Consider the following 23,034-nt stretch of genomic DNA (forward strand, 5'->3'; position numbering starts at 1 on the left):
GTAGAATGGTGTCCTCTCTGCTCCTTTTTATCCATGTAGTCACATTATGTTGTACAATTGTACCTCATTTTCCACAGGTTCCTTTGCTTATTTGCAGATTCTTACACAGAAAGGATGCTAAGTGATTATCATGACATCTTTCAGTTTAAATTCATAAAGAGATTAAGTACAACTTATGTTTCTGCAGCTGAAATATGAGAGTGGTTACTTCACAAGTCATCCACTAGTGCAACCTAAATTTCGAAACTATAAAATGAAAAAAGTCAAATCCTCATGCCATCAATTACAAGACTGAACTCCAGTAAACCTGTATAAGTAGGTTAGCCAGTTGTACCTCAACTTCCCAGTTCTATAGCCTTCCCTGATACTTTCTTTTGTTCCCTCTACTCAAAGGTAGGTAGATAAAATGACTGGTAATAGGTACAAATATTAGCCTTTACCATACTATGATATACAGTTGACAGGAATCAAAGAGTTAGGAAAGAATAGTACCATTTACTTTATCAAGCGCCTGTGATGTGATCAGCAATTTATAGACATTATCTCATTTAATCATTCATTCATTGATTTATTCCTATAATAACCTATAAATGTAAGACAACCCAAAATAAGCATAGCAAATGATATTCCTACCTTCATGTAGATTACAATCGAGTTTTAAAAAGACACATTTAAAAATAATCACACAACTTCTGCTTCCAGGTAGAACAAAATAAATCACAGCAAATAAATACTCCTGCTGTAATAAGTGATTAAATATGGATATGTTACAAAAGTCATATTTTAAATGTCGAAGAAAACTTCAGCAACAATTAGGACTGGATGAACTACAACTGTAGAGAGTATACAACTATTCCAAGTCCTGCACCACAACAAAGAATAAGGGGATTCTTTGAGACAGAAGTAAAGGATCGCAGATAGAAATGTGTAAATGCAAGAAGGAATGAAAAACATGTGAATGAACTTATATGTAGGTAAATATAAATAAATATTGACTTCACAAAGTAATATCATACTGCCTTGTAGAATTCACATTAAATGACAATAGCAACAATAATGAAATGACAACTATAAACCCAAAGCAAGCAGAAAGAAGTAAATAATAAATATTAGAGCAGAAACCAATGATTAATAGCAAAACAATAGAGAAAATTAGTGAAACAAAAAGCTGGTTTTTCGGAAAAGTCAATAAAATTGATAAACTTCTAGCAACACTGACAGGAAAAAAAAAAGAGAAGAAACAGATCACCAATATCAGGAATGAATTAGCGTCTATTACTAAAGATCCTTGCAACCATCAAATATAATAAGGGAATACTACAAATAACTTTATGCTCACAAATTCAGCAACTTAAAAGGAATAAATTCCTTGAGAACAACAAATCAGCAAAGCTCAAATAAGATAAAGTAGATAATCTAAATAAGCCTACTACCATGAAAGAAATCGAATTCATAATTTAAAAAGCTTCAGAAAAAGAATTCTCTAGACCCAGATTGTTTTGCTGGAAAATTCTACCAAACATACAAAGAATTAACATCAATTTCACATAAATTATTCCAGAAAATACAAGATAAGAGAGCATTTCCCAACTCATTTTAGGCCAATCACCATATACCCAAAACAGAGAAAGATAGTGTAAAAAAGAAAACTAAGAACCAATTCTCATTCATGAAATTACATGCAAAAATCCCCAATGAAATCTAACAATGTATAAAATATCTATGTCATGACCAAGTGGGCTTTTTCTAAGTATGCAAGGCTGGTTCAACATTCAATTATCAGTCAATGTAATCCATGTTATCAAGAAGCTAAAAAAAAGAAAATCCTATGATCATATCAATTGACCAAGAAAAAGTATAACAAAATCTAGTATCCATTCATGATTTTAAAAATCTCAGTAAGTCAGGAAAGAGGGGTATTACCTCAACTAAATAAAGACATCTACAAAAAGCCTACGTCTAACATCATATTTACTATAGAGAGACTGAATGCTTTCTCCCACAAAGATTATGATCAAGGCAGGATTTTTATCTCAGCACCGTAATTCAACATAGTACTGGAAGTTCTAGCAACTATCATAGGCAAAAAGTATATATAAAGGCATACCAATTGGAAATGAAGAAATCAATTAAACCTATTTGCAGATACATGAAATTGCAGATTTCCTCATAGAAAACCTCAAGCAGTCTACAAAAAGGAAACAAAAAACTCCTATAATAAATTATTTCATTGAGGTCAGAACATACAAAATCAATGCACAAAAATCAATTGCATTTCTATTTACTAATAATGAATATGCAAAAACAGAAATTAAAAACACAGTAGTATTTCCTATTACTCCAAAGAAAATACTTAGATACACACCTACCAAAACATGAATAAGATCTGTATGCTGAAAATTACAAAATGCTGATGCAAGAAATAAAAAAGCTAAATGAACGGAGACACATTCATGTCTATACCACATCCATGGGACTGGAAAATTCAACATAGTGAAAATGTTAATTCCAACAAATTTACATATAAGTTTAACACAATCCCTACCAAAACTAAGATCTTTTTGTAGCTATAGATAAGATTATTTTAAAATTTATATGAAGTTATAGGCCCTAGACTAATTAAAACAATCTTATCACAGAATATTAAAGTGGGAGGAATTGCTCTACCTGATAAAAAAACTTATTATATAGCTATAGTAATACAGACAGTGGGGTATGGCAGGGAGATGAACATATACAGCAATAGAACAGAATAAAGAACCAAGAAATATACCCAAACCAATAAACTCCACTGATTTGTGAAGAAAATGCATAAGCAATTCAATAGAGGAAGGATAGTTTTTATTTTATTTTAATATTAGCTTCAAGTATACAGTACATTGGTTAGACATTTATATAGTTTATAAAATAATCCCCTGAATTGCTCTTTCTCTCCTTTGGCTCTCTAGTCATTACCTTAATGCTAACTGCATTCCCTATGCCATACTCCCCATCCCCATGACCACCTATCAACTACTAATTTGTACTTCTTTAACCCTTCACCCCTTTCTCCCAGCCACCCAACCCCCTTCCCCTCTACCTGTCACCAGATTGTCCTCTATACTTGTGAGTCTGTTTTTTGATTAGTTTGTTCTTTTTGTTCCTGAAATTCTGCATATAAATGAAATCATGGTATTTATCTTTGACTTATTTCATTCAGCATAATAACCTCTAGGTCCACCCATGTCTTTGCAAATGGTACGATTTCATTTTTTAATGGCTGAGTAATATTCCATTGTGCGTGTGTGTGTGTGTGTGTGTGTGTGTGTGTGTACCATAACTTCTTTAACTAATTGTCTATCAATGGGCATTTAGGTGGCTTCCATACCTTGGTTTTTGTAAATTGTGCTGCCACGAACATAGTGGTGCATAGATCTTTATGAATTGCTGTTTTGGTTTTCTTTGGGTAAAGACCCAGAAGTGCAATTGCTGGGTCAAAAGGTATATCCACTTTTCATTTTTTGAGAAACCTCCATACTGTTTTCCATAGTGGCTGTACCAATTTGCAATCCCACCAACAATGAATGAGGGTTCCCTTTTCTCCGCATCCTCAAAAACACTTGTTGTTTTGATTTATTGATGATAGCCATTCTGACAGGTGTCAGGTGATATCTCATTGTAGTTTTAATTTGCATTCCTCTGATGATTATTGTCCTTGAGTATCTTTTCATATGTCTATTAGCCATCTGTATTTCCTCTTTGTAGAAGTATCTGTTCAGACCTTCTGCCCATTATTTAATTGGATTGTTTGTTTTTTTGTTGTTGTTGAGTTGTATGAGTTCTTTATATATTTTGGATATTAACTTCTTATTGTATGTATCATTAGTGAATATCTTCTCCCAATCAGTCGGTTGTCTTTTTGTTTTGTTGATGGCTTCCTTTGCTGTACAAAAACTTTTTAGTTCGATGTAGTCCCATTTGTTTATTTTTTATTTTGTTTCCCTTGCCTGAGGAGATATATTCGAAAAGAAATTACTGTTAATAATGTCAGAGAGTTTACTGCCTATGTTTTCTTCTAGAAGTTTTATGGTTTCACGTCTCACCTTAAAGTCTTTAATCTATTTGAGTCTATTCTTGTATACAGTGTAAGAAGGTGGTTCTGCTTCTTTTTTTGCATGTATCTGTTCCATTTTCCCAGCACCATTTATTGAAGAGACGATCTTTACCCCATTGTATATTCTTACCACCTTTGTCATATATTACTTGAGCATATAGGCATGGATTTATTTCTGGGCTCTCTATTCTGTTCCATTGATCAATGTATCTGTTTTTATACAAGTACCATGCTGTTTGGATTCCTGCAGCCTTGTAGTATATTTTGGTATCACATAGTGTGATTCCTCCAACTTTGTTCTTCTTTCTCCAGATTGCTGTGGCTATTCAGGGTCTTTTATGGTTCCATATAAATTTTAGGATTATTTGTTCTAGCTCTCTGAAAAATGCCATTGGTATTTTGATAAGAATTGCATTGAATTTATATATTGCTTTGGGTAGTATGGACATTTTAATTCTTCCTACCTATGAGCATGGTATATGCTTCCATTTATTTTTATCTTCTTCAATTTCTTTTTCCAATGATTTATAATTTTCTGAGAACAGGTCTCTTACCTCCTTGGTTATTTTGATTCCCAGGTATTTTATAGTGTTCGATGCAATTTTAAATAGGATTGTTTTCTTAATTTCTCTTTCTGAATGTTCATCATTGGTGTATAAAAATGCCACTGACTCCTGAATATTTTTTGTAACCTGCTACTTTACTGAATTCATTGATCGGTTCTAACAGTTTTTTGGTAGAATCTTTAGGGTCCTCTATAAATAGTATCATGTCATCAGAAAACAGTGAGAGTTTTACTTCTTTCTTTCCAATTTGGATGCCTTTTATTTCTCTTTCTTATCTTATTGCTGTGGCTAAGGCTTCCAACACAGTGTCGAAGAGGAGTGGTGAAAGTGGGCATCCTTGTCTTGTTCCTGATTTTAAGGAAAACACTTTTAGCCTTTCCCCATTTAGTATGATGTTAGCTGTAGGTTAGGATAATCTTTTTTAACAAATGGTATTGGAAGAATCAGATTTACACATGCAAAAAAAGGAAGAGAAGGAGGAGGAGGAGGCAGCGGCGAAAGCAGCAGCAGTAGTAGCAGCAGCAGCAGCAGCAGCTCAACCTAAACCGTATACCTATATAAGAATTAACTCAAAATGGAACACAGGTATAAATCTAAAGCTTAAAGCTATAAAACATTTTTAATGGGAAAAAGTTTCAGGATTATTAGTGAAGAGTTCTAAATGTGACATTAAAGGTGTGATCCATTAAACAATGATAATTTGAACTACATCAAAATTTTTTTAAAAATTAAAACTTTGCCCCTGTGAAAGATACAGTTAAGAGTTTAAAAAGAGAAGCTACTGTCTTGGAGAAAATATCTGCAAACCATATATCTGACAAAGGACTCATCTATAATATATGAAGAACGCTAAAAATCCAATGATAAAAAAAATCAAACAGTCTAATTGGAAAATAGGCAAAAGATATGAACAGACACTTCACTGAAAATAACATACAGATGGTTAATAAGCAAATTATAAGATATTCAATACCATTAACCATTAGGGAGATACAAATTAAAACACAATGAGCTATTGCTACATACTATCACAATGTCTAAAATTAAAAAGTCGTGACAATACCAAGTACTTTCAATGAATGAGAGACTGTATCGGTCATCCATTGCTGGTGGAAATGGAAAGTGGTATAGCCATTTTGGAAAACAGTTTGACAGTTTATTTAAAAACTAAACATTCAACTACTATATGACCCAGAAATTACATTACTGGGTATTTATCCAAGAGGATTTAAAAACTTACATCCACATAGAAACCTGTACATGAATGTTCATAACACATTACTGCAATAGAAACAACTGGAAACAATCAAAATATCCCTCGGTAGGTGAATAGCTAAACTCTAGTATATCTACACCATGGAATACTACTCAGCAATAAAAAAGGAATTAACCATTGAACCATGAGCCGATCTAGATAGATCTCAAAGGTGTTGTGCTGAATGAAGAAAACCAATCTCAAAAGCTCACCTACTCTATGATTCCATTTATATAGCATTCTCATTATAGAGACTGAAAACTGATTAGTAGTGCCCAGGGTTAAGGATAATTGGGAGGCTGGAAGGGGGTGTGATTATAAAATAGTAGCACAAGGGAGAGCTTTATGGTAATAAAATCGTTCTGTACATTGGTTGTAGTGGTGGTTATGTAAATCTATACATGCGATAAAATCACTTAGCATCACATATACATCGGCGATGTCCATTACCTGGTTTTGATATTATACTATGTTTATGTAAGATGTAAACATTGGGAGTAACTAGGTTAATGGTATATGGGACATCTCTGCACCATTTTTGCAATTTCCTGTGACTCTATAATTATTTCAAGACAAAATTTTGAAAAATCAGATCCAAAAATTTTATTAATTTTAATAAAAATATCAAACCATAGATCCAAGAATCTCAATAATCCCCAATAATGCCTTGGCTCATTGTAGTCAAATTGATGAAAAATAATGATAATAATATTTACTGCCTTCTCATCAGGAAAAAAATATATGTCAGAAGGCAATAGGATAACATTTTTAATGTGCTGAAAGAAAAAACCGTCAATCTGCAGTTGTATATGTAGCCAAATTACTCTTTTAAAATACAGGTTAAATGGTATCGTCAAATAAACAAAGGCTGGGAAAATTCATCATAAGAAGACTACAAAGACAATTCTCCAGAATGATGAAAAATTATAACAGAATGAACCTTGGATCAAAACAAAAAAAATGGAGAATATCATAATGGTAAATTTGTGCTAAATATAAAATATTTTTCCTCATTTTAAAATTTCTTTGAAAGATTGCTTAAAGCAGAAATGATAACGTAATATAAGGTTTATAACGTAGAAATAAAATGTATCACAATAACAGCACAAAGAATGGTAGGTAAATATCAGTGTACTATTATGAGTTTTATGTTATACGTGAAGTGGCATAATATATTAATATGAACTATTATATGTTCATACATTTATTTTATATACATAATATATATTTGCATACATACACATTCACACATTATACATGTGTTCTGAGACAGGGTCCATATGATTTATCATATGTATACATGGCACAACAAACTTTATAAACTCCTCATTATGAGGAGAAACATAAAAGATCCACCAGGTGACTCAAGGTATGTCAGCATTAGGGAGGGAGGTTTAAGGTGGGTGATCAAATGACTTTGTTCTTTCTGTCTGTTTACCTTTAAACCATATGGCAGCAGTGCTCCCTGACAAGGATAAGATGAATCCCACTGATGGATTTTGCTGCCACAGCAACTATAGCCATTATTTCTCCTCCTATTTTAATCAGCACAGTAGCAGAAGCCGGTGGAATCACTGGTGAAGTTTAATGGTGCACTGCCTAGTTTCTTCACTTAACCCAAAAGGCCATTGCAAATAGCCTAAGGACTCACTGAGGGAGATGGACACTATTTCCCAGAAGTAAATACAGCCTAGCTTGTACTTTGGAATAATTGGTCAATCTTTCTACTTGCATAATCTACTAGCAAAGGTTATGCAGTGCCTGAACATGATCATGGCTGAATCTCCAGGCCTCATCACCATCTGCCTTTTAGGATATCTACTCGGTGCTGAATGTACAGGTTTGTTTTCTTTTTAAAAGAAACATCGAGTATACTTGTCTTTTAGATATAGAAATCTTCTTCACTAAATAATGAATACAGGATTTGACAGTAGTGTTTAAGATTCTAGTAGTCAGCATTTGGGTTGGCAAGTACTGGTTCTCTGGTAGCTGTATTTTCTTCATTTTTAAACTAAATAGATTTACAATACTTATGGTGATTTTTTTGAATAGATATTGTTGGATTTATGATTTGATAATGTAATTCCTCTTAGAAAACATTCATCTCCTCGGTTAAAAAAAATTAGACGTAGAAAAATGTTTTAACAAGGAAGCAGAATATGGAGAAAAAATTAACTATCTTTTTGATTATTTTTACTCACCACTTTGAAATAAAAATTGAAAACATTAAAGCCACAAAAATGATTTTGTCTATACAAGAAGTTTGATTTTAAGATAGATGATGTGTTTGTAATTTTTAGAGCTATAAAATAAGATATGCTTCTAATTTTAAAAATCCATAACAATTATATACCTTCAATTTCAAGTTTTAGTTAAAACAATCTTTTTATTAGTAAGTCGTTATGTATCACTAATGTTTTTCATGCCATTAAGAAGACATTATTTTGTCTCTGAGTCTAAACATCCAAACATCCGAGTCTAACATCTCCCAGATAATACATGGAGAAACTCAATACTCACTTGCACTTTTAGGAGAGCAAAGCCAGTCCAAGAATTGATGAAAAGAGTGGAAACTTAGTTAATATATTGTATATCACTTGTTTTTTTCACAGCTTCAAGTGACTTTATACATTCCCCAAAGGAAGGCATACAGGAAAGAAATTACCCCATTTAGATAAACAGCATGTTCTCACAGGAAGCATTTATCACACTTACTTGTCAGCCTACTGTAATCAAATCTATTAGCTGACAGTGCCAGGATCAGGGGTGCCAAACCTAAGTGTCCCCAGAAAGCAGACTGGCCCCATAGTTCCCACTCCAGACATGATGTCAGACAGAAATGCAGAAATAATGATACAAGAATGCAAAGGTTAAATCAAGCTAGTGAAGTGGGTAGAGTCCAGGAATAAAGAAATTTAGCTGGAAAATCCACAAAGTAGGCCATAAAACTAAGTCTTTATACATGTCTCATCAGTGTGAGACCTAGGACAGAAGATCCAAGCCCTTCCTTCAGGCTAAGTGGTGAAATGATGGAGATTTTAAGAGGGCTACTACCCTCTTGAAAACCTCAGAGGTTAGGAAAAGGACAGATATGAATAAAAAAAGAGGGACTGAGATTTCAGAGCTTGGGAAATAATGACTAAAAGAGGTAAACCTGAAAAGAGGTTAGATATATGACCCTTAGCTAATACTGAGGAGAAAGGCGGTATGATTGTGGAGTCACTGGAGTCAAAGATAATAGGCTCCCGAGGAGAGAGCCAGGGGATTTTCTTAAGGATAGACATCATTGATGCAACGCTTTCTGCTGCTATTAAACTGTCATTGGCTTCAAAAAGCAGTTTTATGAATGATTTACTGAGCTCTTGCATTTTCATGGCTGCTGTCCTTAGGTATCATTGCAGCAATTTGGATTTTGAAATCAAAGCTGTTCTATGAAACCAGTTCAGTTTTGTAAAGTATAAGGACCAAAGCTGTCTTTCATTCAGAATGAATGAACAAAATGAATGAATGAATAAAAGACAGCTTTGGTCCATATACTTTACAAAACTTTACAAAACTGAGTGACTACTGTAGTGCCAGGTAATCACTGTGGCAAGGTACTAGAGACATGAGGATAAACCAGATTCTGTCTTTCACCTAAAGCACCATGAAGTCAAGAAAGAGATTTCAATATAATGTGATAAAATGTATATCGGTTGCTAAAGGAGCATAGAGAAAGGAATACATGAAGTGGGGAAACACTTGACAGAGACACTATTTTGAGCTGGGTCTTAAAAAATGTGTAGATTCACTCTCTTTAAATGTCTAAACTAGGGCATTCTATATGGAGAGGATCATTCACGTGCAAAGATCCAGATCCACAAATAATGTGAGGGCTTTCAGGAACTCAATATGTTCTGAATATTGAATATGACAAGTGAGGCAGAATAGCTAGGCAGGGTCAGGTCACCAGATAATGAAGTCCCTAAACTAGGAGTTTGGACAACAGAAAGCAATATGGAGTCATCAGAATTGTAAACATGAGCACGACTGATAGCCGATTTTGGATGCTCAGTCTGGCAACATTCTAACAAACTATCTGAAGAAGGGGTAGCAAGACTAGAAGAGACTGGTTTTGAGGGTATTACAATCATCCAGGAAGGCAGAAAGGCCTGAACCTGGACAGTAGCTGTACAGACAGAGACAAGAGAAAGAAATTCAAGTGACATTAAGCATCTGGGTATGGAAGGGGAATAGGTTTAGAAGAATTATACAGAGTATGTCTTGGGCATTTGATGTGATTACTGGACACAGCCTAGTACCTACGAGCATGGACTATATGTCTAACTGCCAAAGTTGAAATCCTGGTTTTGACACTTTAGTATGTTACCTGGGGAAGATTACTTAACTTCTCTACTTTTCTCATTTACAAAAATGAGATGACAGTACCTATCTCATCAGACTGCTGTGAGGATGGAATGAAATGAATGCAAAGCACTGAGCACAGTGTCCAGCACATCAGAAGCATTAAATAAACATCAGCTCTCGTTAGCTATATTGTGATATACAGTTAAGGAGCTAGAAAGATGATCTGGAATTCAGAAGATATACTTGACTAGAGATAGATATTTAAAATTCAGTGTAGAATAACAATAGGTACAACTGTGTGTATAAGGATCCAGGAAGCATGGATGCTGTCGCACCTAGTACACTGCCTGGCAGTAGTGAGTGTTCAGAAAATCGTGTCGAAAGTGTCAGGGCTGGCCTAAGGTGAAGGAAGCAAGGCAAGTAAGACATCAGTGTACTTCCACCCACTGAGAGAGAGTACCTCTTGCAATCTTGTGCCCCAGATGCCTTATTTACCTCACCCCAGGCCCTGCCCTGGCAAGGTATATAAAGTGAAAAGGGAAAGGCTAAGGCTAGAGCCTGGGAGAACTCTGAACATTTATGAGGCAAGCAGAAGAAGGAGAATTAACTAATTCGAGTAATGGATGAATAACAAGAGTTAGAGCAAAGAGGAGAACCAGAATAGAGTGATTTTATGGAGAGAGTGCACTGAAAAAGGAGAAATCAACAATTAGAAATGTTTCCAAGCAATCACAAAATACATAAACTCAAAATTATCCTTTAGGAGGCCATGGCTGATCCTGAAAATTGTCACTTAATTATACGAATGGGTGTAAAGAAGGAAAAGAGCTTCAGGAAAGGGCACTGAAGCAATAAAGGGAATTGAGAAAATTTTGAGGCAGTGTAAATTTCACAGGTTGACTTACCTAAAACCATCTACATGAACAGCAATTAACCTGAATATCAACTTCACTGAATGCCATCAATCTGAGATCTAGTTCTATTTTCCAGGAAGAAGGGAGGGAGGGAGAGAAGAAGAAAGATAATCAACATACTCCAACCTACATATATTATCTCACTGATCCATATTAGGGTACTGATCCAATAGGGTACATATTCTTATTATGCCACTGGTATACTCATTTTACATTTGACCAAATGAAGCTTCAGAGATTATATGACTTGCCTAAGATCTCACAATCAATAGGGGGTAGATATGTGATTCAATTCCAGGTGTGTCTTATCTGACTCCAAACCCCTGTTTTTCCACTCAACCACACTGTAAATGGATGCAGACATAGATGCTATTGCAGATGTGCCCAGGGCCAAGCAAATGAATCGCAGAACAGAGACTAGGGCCTAGTGGAGCCTGGGAAGCATCAGTATGTGAAAGCAACCATTTGCCCCTTGAGAATCATCTCCCACAGTGCTCAGCTGCCTCAGAAGGGAAGAAAGAAGGCAGATGGCTGCACTGATCTAGTGCTTAGGATTGCAGGGTATTTGCAGCACTGAAGAAGGGGTGAAGGGAATTGAAAAAGCTGGCAGGTGAAGAGCTGACGAGAAAAAGTCTTACCTAAATTCAGGAAAATAAGTGGAGCCCAAGGGGATTTGTAGAGCAAGAAAAAAGCAAGGTTGTCAAGGGACTAGAAGGCTCCATAAAGTGAAGTGCTACAATGAAAATAGGAGAATCTAGTTTAATTTTTTTTTCTTTTCTTACCTTTTTTTTGGAGTTAATGAGAAAGCAGCCCCAAAATGCCCTGGAAAGTTCATCTCAGTCCTAGAAGCACTTGGTCCTTTTGAGATGGTATCAGATAGTCTTTTGAAGAAACAACTCCAGACAACTTCTGGAGTTCCTGTTATTAATTAGAGATTTAGATATAAATAATATATCTGTATCTATATTCGTATCTCTATCTGTATTTATATCTATATCTATATTTATATCTATATCTACATCTACATCTATATCTATATATCTATATCTATATCTATATCTATATCTATATCTATATCTATATCTATATCTATATCTATATCTATAGAGAGAGGGAGAAACAGAAAGACAAAGAGAGATTGAGATTTGTGAGTGGAGAGAGAGGAAGGGAGGGGGAGAATTAGGTTAGAGACCTCAATCCTCCAGGGCTCAGGAGTGTCCCTACAGGCTAGGCAGTCATAGCTAAAATAAACCACATCCTGACTTACATCACTGGAATTCCTATAACACATGCCAACTGAAGGTGTTGTGAGTCTAAAGATTAAAAAAAATGAATGCAGTGGTTTTCTTTTACATCTACTGAGAGACCATGGGGTTGAATTAGCAGCTAGACCACAATTAGGCTTCTGTTCTTCCCAGATAAATTTGTTGCAAAGTCATTTGGGCAACTGCATCCTGGAAACACAGCCCAGCCAGGGTGACGGATCACCTTGCAAGGATCTGCAATTAGCTATTTTCAAATGATGACAAAGTGTGAAGTTAACTGCTTATTTAAGAACTTTCTTTTTCATCCAAAGTAAATTCAAATACAATTGAAAAATCTGACCTTTTACTACTGGAGCTCTCTTGACTAAAAGCAAAATTGAATTTTAATACCTAAATCTCCATATATATACAGTACCATGAGAACATCATAAATTTTGGCTCCATGCCCCAAAGATAAATTGGCTTTGGGATTACTTGGATTAAAAATAAAGCCTTCCTTAAGAGATGTACTTAATTTTCATGATGTTTTCTTTTTCCTAAAGCTAAAGACTAGTTCTTTTAAATTTCAGTTTTTCTTGATCGTGAAAATGCTACCAAAATTCTGAATCGGCCAAAGAGGTATAATTCAGGTAAATTGGAAGAGTTTGTTCGAGGGAACCTTGAGAGGGAATGTATAGAAGAAAAGTGTAATTTTGAAGAAGCACGAGAAGTTTTTGAAAATACTGAAAAAACTGTGAGTATTTCTACATAACATCCTTCAGATGCAGAGCAAAGAATAGTAAACCTAAAAAAAGAAATTTCTCTTTGTAGTTTTAAAATCTCTCTCTCTATATATATATATATGTATATTATATGTACTATAAAAGAGAAGAAATCAAATCCAAAACATTTTAAACATCACCATTAACTTCTCTTTCTTTTTATAGACTGAATTTTGGAAGCAATATGTTGGTAAGCAATTCATTTTATCCTCTAGCTGGTATACGAGACATTTGAGAATTGGTTCCCCCCACCCCCTTTGTGTAAATGGATAATATATTAAACTCTGTCAAAATGACTCAGAAAATAAATTTCACTCTTTTACCCAAAGTTGAATGGTGATATACTACTACAGGTTTATGCCAGCATGGGAGATATCAATTAGCAGATAAGCTTACTCTTCCCCAGGGCTTCAAAAAGAACATTATTCCACCCCAGGAAGCTGGAAGGAAGAAACAGAGATGATTGTATCTGGGGACTGAATGAGAGTTGCAGTAGAGAATCAGAAAATGCTGATTGACTTAAATGTTTATTGCTTAAGAGTCCTCCTTAGGATAGCCTGCAAGGCCCTCCATAACTGCCCTGCCCCTCCCTTCCGATTGCCCCTCCCATCTTGTCTCCTCATGTACTGGACCTTAGCCTGCGGGCGTCAAGATGTTCCTTGCACACTTTAAGAAAACTCTGATTTCAGAGTCCTTGATCTGGCTGTTCCTTTCATGTGGAATGCTCTTCTGCTAGGGTTCCCTAGGCACACTCCCTCACCTCCTTCGGCTCTTCATCCAAATGTAACCATCTCAAGGAAGCCTACCTTGATTATCTTTTAATGCTTCAACCTGCCTCCTGATAGCCCCTTCACTCTAGACACCTGCTCTATTATTTTTCATAGAACTTTTCACCACCTGAGATATTATATAATGTTCTTACTTATCCTATATATTTATCTTTTCTACCTCACTAGACATTGAGCTTCACATTGGCAGGGGTATTCAATTGTTTTGTTTATTGATGTAGGCTTAGTACCTAAACAATGTCTGGTACAGAAAGCACTGAGTAAATATTTGTTGAATGAATTGATCGAAAAGAGGAAAAGTCAAAATGTTAATGACAACTACATCTTAAAACTAATTTAAAATCCAGCAGCAAGATTTTGAGGCAGTGTAAGTTTCACAGGACTTATCTGAACAGCAAATTTACTGAGTTCCATCAATCAGCAATCAATTCCTATTTTCCAGTTTCTATTCTGGAGACACTGTTAGACTGGTGTGTTGGACATAGTCTCATAAGTCATCATTTCTCCACTTTTGTTTTTAAATAATAAGGGAAGAAGAGGTCCACTCCATTGCATTTGCTTTAGCTACCTTTCTTTGTTCTTATGAACGCTACCATGCCAATTCTCCACTGAGGTATTCCCCTATGGTTAGTCTGAACACATCTTCTTATTCTCTATTTCTACTATATTTAAAACTTGGAATCTTTTGATATTTTTTAAAGGACATCAATTTCTACTTTTTTTCTTCAAAATATTCCTAGGTGTATTTAAACTCCCATGATCCCTTCATTGCCCATCCCCGACCTCCCATCCCGTAGCAGGTGGGGGTTAGTGTCTGTTAATCTCCATATTTTGAAGTGGGGCCCCTGCCTTCTTGGTCGCAGGCCATAGTTACTGTGTCTTGGGTAAAAATACCTGGCAAACATAAAAGATGTAATTCTGTTACTACTGCTTTGTCTACCAAGAAAATAAAACACGAATGAGGACAAAAAAGGAAAAGAAAATAATCCCATGCCCCTTTTCACTTGCAGCCAAGATTCCTAACCACCTCCAAATAGTCTATGCTATTTATCACTGTGCTGGCTTCTACATAAAGCAGGGACACAGGGCCCTCATGCCTGCCTCATTCTGTACCATCAGCTCACCAACATAAAAACTTTGGGTGAAGAAGCAGTATCATCCAATCACATTAACTAGCATCTATCAAGCACTTTACAGTTTGTCAAGCGCCTATTATATTTAATCCTCACATCAACCCTGTGAACAAAGCAGTATTCCCTTCATTTCACAGAAGAGGAAACTGAGGCCTAAGAAGGTTAAAAGACTTGCCAAAAAGTCATCCAGCTAGGAAGTCATAGAGCCCAGAAAAGAATCCAAGTTCTCTAATACCTACCCCCTTGCTTTCACTATTACCTCTCCTGGCCTTCAAATCTAAATGTAGTTATTCACTGAAGGCCAACCTGGTAGCCTTAAATAAGAATTTCTCACTTGACAAGGTCTAGTCCCTTGTTGTCTTTGACCCCTACTATCTGTGGCTTTACCTCAGCCCAAAGTACACACAGACAAGCACCCAAAGGAGAGCTAAAATGACACTCATTTTAAAGATGTGTTTCAGCAAATGAGTTGCTGTGTAGCTGGCTGCAAGCCCAGACCCTTTCAGTGAAACATCCTAAATAATTCAGATTCGTTGGTCTATAATATAAAGTGCAAATGCAACTCATTTTTAGACCAGTTCTGAACATCAATAATAATAAACCAGAGATAACATAATTTGTTTTCATAGAATTGGAACATATTGAAGTATCTGTACAAAAGCACATTGGATCAAGGGGCAGAGGGAACAAGGTTTAATTTTTATAGCAAGTAGATTTTCCAGAGAGGGACTATTTCTGAGAAAGGAATGTTAATCCTTAGTCAATGGGACCTGGATACATGCTACTGACAGAGAACATGACAGACATGCTACAGCTCTCCTTGGAGCAGGCAGGGATCAGGGAGTTTTGCTCTAAAGCATGGCTGATAATTCAAAATTATTTGCCTTCCTTCTCTTATTCTCTTAGTCTTATGACAACTTCATCCTTTACTCTTGTTTTTCATATATTGTCTTGCTGATCTAACTCCCATTTTTTTCTTCAGGGCTATTTCACTTAGCTCAAAATGTATATCGGTCTCTCTTCTGGTTCTATTCGTCAGTTTCTCCTAAAGCTTCCTTAAAAGTATGGATGGAGGCAGAGCTCTAAGAAACTGGACTTAAATGTTTGCTTCTCCTCCTGACATTTCCCCTTTTGCCTATTTCTTTACCACTGTCCTCAAAGGCTCTCAAAAACTCTATAAATGTAGATCTTCAGGAAAGGTAGAAAGGATGAATAGTCAATCTATACATAAATACAGGACATTTTCAGAATCTTCTCTTTCTTAATTCTTTTTACTGAAAGTTGTTTCTTACTTTATCTAGACCATTTGAGATCTCGCGAAGACAGAATATCTTTAAGTAGTAACAGATGCTTCTGGCATCTTCTCTAATTGTTTTGAACATTACTACAAATTATACTTAAAAGTTAAATGATAACACAAAGAAGCAGATGTATTTGCTCCACACCATGGTCACAAGTTCTTTGAGTGGAAGTGCCGCATGTTGTCAGGCTCAGCATGCACTGCAAGACCTGTGACAGAGCAGTACTTATATGACACACAGATAATAATCATTGTCTTCCTCCAAGCAATATCCTAGGAAATTAGTGTTAGCCTAAGAGCTTTAGTTTAGGTTGCTTTTAGAAATGCAGGAAGACAGGGACATCCTATTAGAGGCTGGCTTCTAAGTCAGCAGTTCTGCTCTGACCCTAAAATAAGGCTCCCCCCTCCCCGCCTCCCATGAGTCTATGTAGGGAGGATTGAGCATTCTAAGCATTTTACCTGCTAATTCAATGTCTTAACCTATCTCAAAGATGGAGATCAGTGTGAATCCAATCCGTGCTTAAATGCTGGCTTGTGCAAGGATGACATTAATTCCTATGAATGTTGGTGTCAAGTTGGATTCGAAGGAAAGAACTGTGAATTAGGTAAGTAACTGTTTTTGGATTACTCACGGTTCAGAGTTTCCTTTTGAAACCAAATGAAACTAGAAAACATAATCTTTATGTATCATAATTTTCTCTTAATGACATATACATTTTTGTTGCGGTAAAGAACACTTAACGTGAGAGCTACACTGTTAACAAATTTGGAAGTACACAATACAGTGTTGCTAACTTGAGGCACTATGTTGTACAGCAGATCTCTAGAACTTACTCATCTTGCATAACTGAAACTATAGCTGTTGAATAGCAACTCCCCATTTTTGCTTTCCCCAGCCAATGATAGTCTCTGCTTCTATGTGTTTGACTATTTTAGCCACCTCCTGTAAGTGGAAGCATGTATGTAGTATTTGTCCTTCTGTGACTGGCTCATTTCATTTAGCATAATGTACTCCAGGTTCATCCATGTTGTTGCATATGACAGAATTTCCTTCTTTTTAAAGGCTAAATAGGATTCCATTGTATAAAACATGCATTCAGAGCTTATAAACATTCATTTTTCTGTAGTCTTAGTTTCCAGGATGAATTCAAGAAACTATAATAAGGTCAATAATAATATCTGATAAATAATAGGTAATTGGTAAATAATAATTAGGTAAATAATAGGTAATGATTAATTACCTATTAATCTTATTAATCTCACTTATTAATCTCACCTATTAATCTCACTTATTAATCTTCAATACAACCATATGTAGTCAGTACCATTATTATTATTCCCATTCTATGCACATGAGAAAACTACAGTTCAAAATCACAGAAGCAAGTAAATAGTCGAGCCAGGATTTGAACTTCAGTTTGACCAAAACCTATGCTCCTAACTACTATACAAAAAACCCAAAGAAAACTGAACCCATAAAACTAAACTCCTGACTAAATCACTATCAATATAGGCAGGTGAAGTCAAGTAACTATAGAATTGGGGTATGGCAAGGTCAGTTCTCTCCATAATAGGAACTACACATACAAACCTCTTCATGTGTTAAATTTGTTGACAAAAATCTGAGCTCATTTCTGAATTTGACCGCACTGATTACACTTGAAAGAGTTCCATAGAGAATTTAGGTCCCGTGTGCATCTTTTCCTCTCATAGCGTAGAATATTTTTGTCTGAGATTTTCGCAATTGGAGCAGTAAACCTCAGTCTTTTACCTACTTATTACCTCTGGCTGCTTGTGAGAAGTGCACAGTGCTAAGGACAGATTCTCTTTTTACTCTGAAACTCTGGAATAGAATAGAGATACAAACCTAGAGAGAGAATTTAACACCACAGGCTACATGACTAAAGGCAAAGAGTAGAAAATTAGCAGGACTCTATTAAAGCGTTATAGCAATCCATTTGAGACATAGATGAAAAAGGCATAAAACAAAATGAAACACAGCAGCTTCACTTGTCCTATTGAAAAAGGGACAAAAAGTTATCCACAATGTTGTTCAGAAATCCTTTCAGTATTACAGAGAAATCCACTGATCATCTTCCTTTGAGATTTAAAAGATAAAAAAGAATAGAAGAAAAGGACAAGGTGGCAGGGACAAATCATTTTAAAAGAAATAGTGAATGCAGATGGATGAACTGGCGCACCTGGCCTGGATTCCTGTTCTCTCCGATTTCCCAGTGTGGGTACAAACCAATGCCTGGGTTACCTTTCCTGTGGGTATGTTAATTGCTCCAACATATCTGAAGTGTTACTTTCATCTAAAAGGTTATAGTTTCAAATTCAGATTTACCTAGATAAGTTTGATCCTGCTATTCTGGAAACCTACAGAAATCTTTGGAGTAGTTATTCATTTTCAGCTTAAATAATATAACCTTTGGAGCTGAGGGAATGAATAACTCAATCAGTCTCAGTTAAGATTGAAGGGTACATTGTAGTACAGTATAATTGAAAATAGTGCTTAGCATTAAATATTCCTAAATGTCTTTAGTTTCAAACTAAAGACACTTTTAAGGAGGAGAATAGCCCTGAGGAATGTAAATATAAGCACATGTGTGAGGCTACAATCCACATAGCAAAAGTGCTAAGTCTAAAACTGGCCCCATATTAGTCCTCTCGGGTTCCCCACATTTTGATTGATCAAGGTCAGGCGGTTGCACTGCGTCCACCTCCACACCTGGCTTCTGGGTTGTATTGATCTCCCCCAGTCCATCTGATCAAGGTTTAGAAAAACCATTTCAACTCAGTTAGTTCAGAAACAAAATTGGAATTCTCTCAAAAAGCTCTTTATCTCAGATACAAAAAGAAAGCAACAACAAAAACATATAAACTATCATTTAAGCTGTTGCTTCAAATTGAACTAAAGACAAATCTCAGCAGCTGCTGGATAGCACAGTTGATGGAGTACTTGAGCCCTAAGTATCTTGCCTCATCCTGGCTTCGAAAGGGAAGGGAGATTTCCATTGTTAAGACCTTTTTTCCTTTTCCCTTGTCTATGAGGCTCTTCTCCAGGAGAGAGAGGTACGAATATTCAGGGCATGCTTTCTACTTAGAAGAGTAGCAATTAATTGGCTATTGTATCCCTTTGGCTATAATAAAAACCACTGTATGTCCCCAGCTACACATCACATTTGAGTTCTTTTCAGATAGGTCAAGATCTGTAAGAACTTGGTCATTCCTGTCCCTTCTAAAGAGTACGAGAGGCATTTCCCTAAAGTAAGACAAGATGGAAAGTAAAAAATCACAAGCACATGAACACTTTTTTTTCATTTGCTAACACATCACAGACACTATTGTTTTATTTGCTATGTATTTCTTGGGAATGAAGAAAAGAAAATACCTCGAGTTTAGCTGAATAACAGCATATTCTGTGGTAAACTTGTTAAAGAAAACATCTTTTGTCCAAGGTTTGGTTTTTACATCCATGAATGTATCAGGGTAGAAGAAGGCAGAGTAAAATAAAGCAGAACAGGATAACATCTGTAGTAGGCATGAGGGGAATGAGAAGAAGGAGTTCATGCCAACATGGAGAGGGAACCCGATGCTTTGAGATGTACTTCAACAGATATGTTATGCATTGAGACCAGCCTCAGGACCAGGGAGAACCCATATTCAACACAGTGCCTGACATCTAAGTGCTCAGTAGATGACTGATGAATGAGTCCCATAGTTACTGTCCCTTAGATCCTGGACTATGGATCTCTCCACTCTAAATCCTTGTGCTATTATTTGATTTCTAGAATCTTGAATCCTTTATCCGAGGGAAAAGGCTGCTTATTGAACATAAATATTTCCCAGTGAATGCACAAACCAAGGTAGAGAGCAATAGCAACATTCTGGGCCACAAAGAGCAAGAACAAATGAGGAAAATCATGGAGAGGTCTATTTACTTAGCCAAGGGCACAGAATCAGAATTGGCAAAACCACACCAAGTTTACTTATATTTGTTGGGCATGCCCTGAACGACACCAGGCCACACCTTCCATCACCTCTGTTAACGTATCACAATCTCTTATTGACTGAACATTTCATGCAGGTGGTATTTGATTTGGCTGAACATTTTAGTACTTCATTGTAGCAACAAAATGATAACTAGTTCCATGAAAGAGCCAAGAATGTAGTCACCATGATGGAGGAGCAAGGTCTTTAAAAATAAATAAAAAAGACAAAGTGCCTTTTTTTCAGATCATGCACTTAATGGATTATTATTGGTAGCAAAGGTTAAAGCTCAGGCTGGTTTCTCTATCTACCTGGCAACAGTTGACTGGCCTTCCCTTATTTTCCGAAATGTCAGTAAGGAACTTGAGCTAATTATTATCTTAGCCTATGCTATCCTACGTAAAATATAATTCAAAAATTTATATCTGTCACTCAAAAATCCATAATATACTCCAAAACCATACAGTTGCTCTGTTAACCTGGATTTTCCCAGGAAAAAAAAGAGTCTGTGACACAGCTTATTTATTAGGATATCCAATCCTAGGGAGAAAGAGTAAGGGACAGTGGAATGAGACGGGGAGGAAAGGAAAACCAATAGGATAAATCATCTCTTAATCCGCAACTGATTGCTTGAGCTCCTGAGCCTGTTTTCCAAGAAGCCATATGAACTGGCCTCAGAATAGTCCACCTAGGAGCGGAGAAGAGGTAAAAAAACTTGTCCATCAGCATCTGTCTCCCAATGGTCAAAAGTTCAGCCTACAGGTTGAACACATTTCCAAGTGGTACGTACTGGGACACCCGGAGAAGTCGTGTGGCATCCCATGGCTCAGCATCAACAGGCAAGTACCACAATAGAAGGTGAGAGGCATGTAGTGCAGATGAGTCGAGGCCATTCAAGGCCACACCTATGCGAGGTCAATGGAAGTCCATGAAGAGCTGATCATCCCTGTGCTGGGAGGAAGTAAGGTGGTACATAGGAGGTGTCTAATACAGTCATGTTCTAACTGCACTGACAAGTGAGAATTTCTACTGAAAGTTGTACTGCTGTTGAGCATGTAAGTAAGGGAAAAGGTGTCTTCTGTTCATTGTGTTCCTGTGCTACTCTAGAGACAGAAATAGGCCCAATGGCAGAGCCTGTTTCTCTTAACTCAACTTGTCTCAGCTAGCGAGCCCTGAACTATACTACTTCCTGTTGCTGAGACCACATAGGAAAACCAAAGGAAAGCATAGTAATTAGAAAATACAAAATAAGATGTCAAGAATAAGCCAAATATAGCAGGAATCACAAATTAATGTGAATTGATATTAATAACAATTTTAAGTCTGGAGTTAAAAATCAAATTGCATGCTGTTGACCAAAAAAAAAGATACCTAAAATAAAACTACACCAGGAGGCTAAAACATAGGAGTATAAAAAGATTTTTCAGGTAAATGCTAACAACAACAACAACAACAACAACAAAACAGGCAAAGCAATCTTAATATCAGACAAAACATAATCAAGATAAAAAGACTTATAAGAGACAGATATTTTATGAGAGATTGACAAATATTAATGAGAGATCATATAAGAGAGTAAAGAAAATGTCAACACATAATGTCTTTGACATTAGCTGCCTTGAAAGACCCTATTTCCTTCTCCTGTATTGATGTATACCCACTTCAGCCAGCTTCAAATTTCCTTTGATAAATTGGATGATGTGGAAACTATAAACTTCTCTTCAGCAAAATACACTATGTAGGGTAAAAAGGCAAGTCACAGAGTGGGAGGAGAAATCTGCATCACATATAACCAACAACTGAAACTCTCATGCCCTAATGGTGGGGATTTAAATTTGTACAATTCTTTTAGAAAATTGCTTGTCACTATCTACTAAACCTGAATGAACATATGATCCAATAATTGTACTCATGAATATACGTCTAGTAAATATGCATGTGTATGTTAGCACAAGATATGTACAAGAATACTCATAACAGCATTATACAAAAGAGCCCCAAACTGGAAACTCAACACCAATATTCATCAATAGGAAAATGGATGAATAAATGTAGTAATACTTATGCATTGGAAAACTACGCAGCATGTAAATGAAGTACTACTATACAAAGCAACATGGATAACTCTCACAGACAAAATGTTAAATGAATGCTACATAAGAGTGCATACTGTGAGCTTCTATTTATATAAAGTTCATTAACAGGCAAAGCTCATTGATTTTTAGAAGTTGAAGTAATGGTAATTTTGGAAAAGAGGAAGAGTATAGTTATTGAAAAGAGGCATTAGGAGAGTTTCTGGGGTGTTGATAATGTCCTATGTATTGATTTGTTTAGTGTTTAAACCAGTGTGTCTACTTTGTGAAACTTCATACTATGGTTTGGCTACTTTCCTAAATACATGTTATATTTAATTAACATTTTTAATTGTAGTACACGATTTAGTGAAAGTAGAATATCCAAACCTTCAGTTTTATGCCAAATCAAATGTATTGCTGCACCATTTTGTGCCCTATTAAGAATTTTATTTTATCTTTCTACTCTTAACTCAAGGCTCCCAAGCTTTTCTCCATGAATGCCCCTAGCTTATGTTTCACTTATACATGAATCAGTAGTTTCACG

At 35.9% G+C, this 23,034-nt stretch overlaps 1 protein-coding gene across 1 annotated transcript in view; it reads left to right on the forward strand.

The window, feature by feature from the left end:
• Window positions 1-7,625: 7,625 nt before the first annotated feature.
• Window positions 7,626-23,034, forward strand: part of F9 (coagulation factor IX) — a 29,263-nt gene continuing 13,854 nt past the window's right edge. Inside the window, exons 1-4 of the mRNA XM_016131163.2 lie at window positions 7,626-7,754; window positions 13,010-13,173; window positions 13,367-13,391; window positions 16,914-17,027. Coding sequence (XP_015986649.1) covers window positions 7,667-7,754; window positions 13,010-13,173; window positions 13,367-13,391; window positions 16,914-17,027 — 391 coding nt within the window. The 5' untranslated portion in view covers window positions 7,626-7,666. The remainder of the gene's footprint in view (window positions 7,755-13,009; window positions 13,174-13,366; window positions 13,392-16,913; window positions 17,028-23,034) is intronic.

Source organism: Rousettus aegyptiacus, unplaced genomic scaffold (assembly GCF_014176215.1).
Source record: "Rousettus aegyptiacus isolate mRouAeg1 unplaced genomic scaffold, mRouAeg1.p scaffold_m13_p_9, whole genome shotgun sequence".
Taxonomy (NCBI): Eukaryota; Metazoa; Chordata; class Mammalia; order Chiroptera; family Pteropodidae; genus Rousettus; species Rousettus aegyptiacus.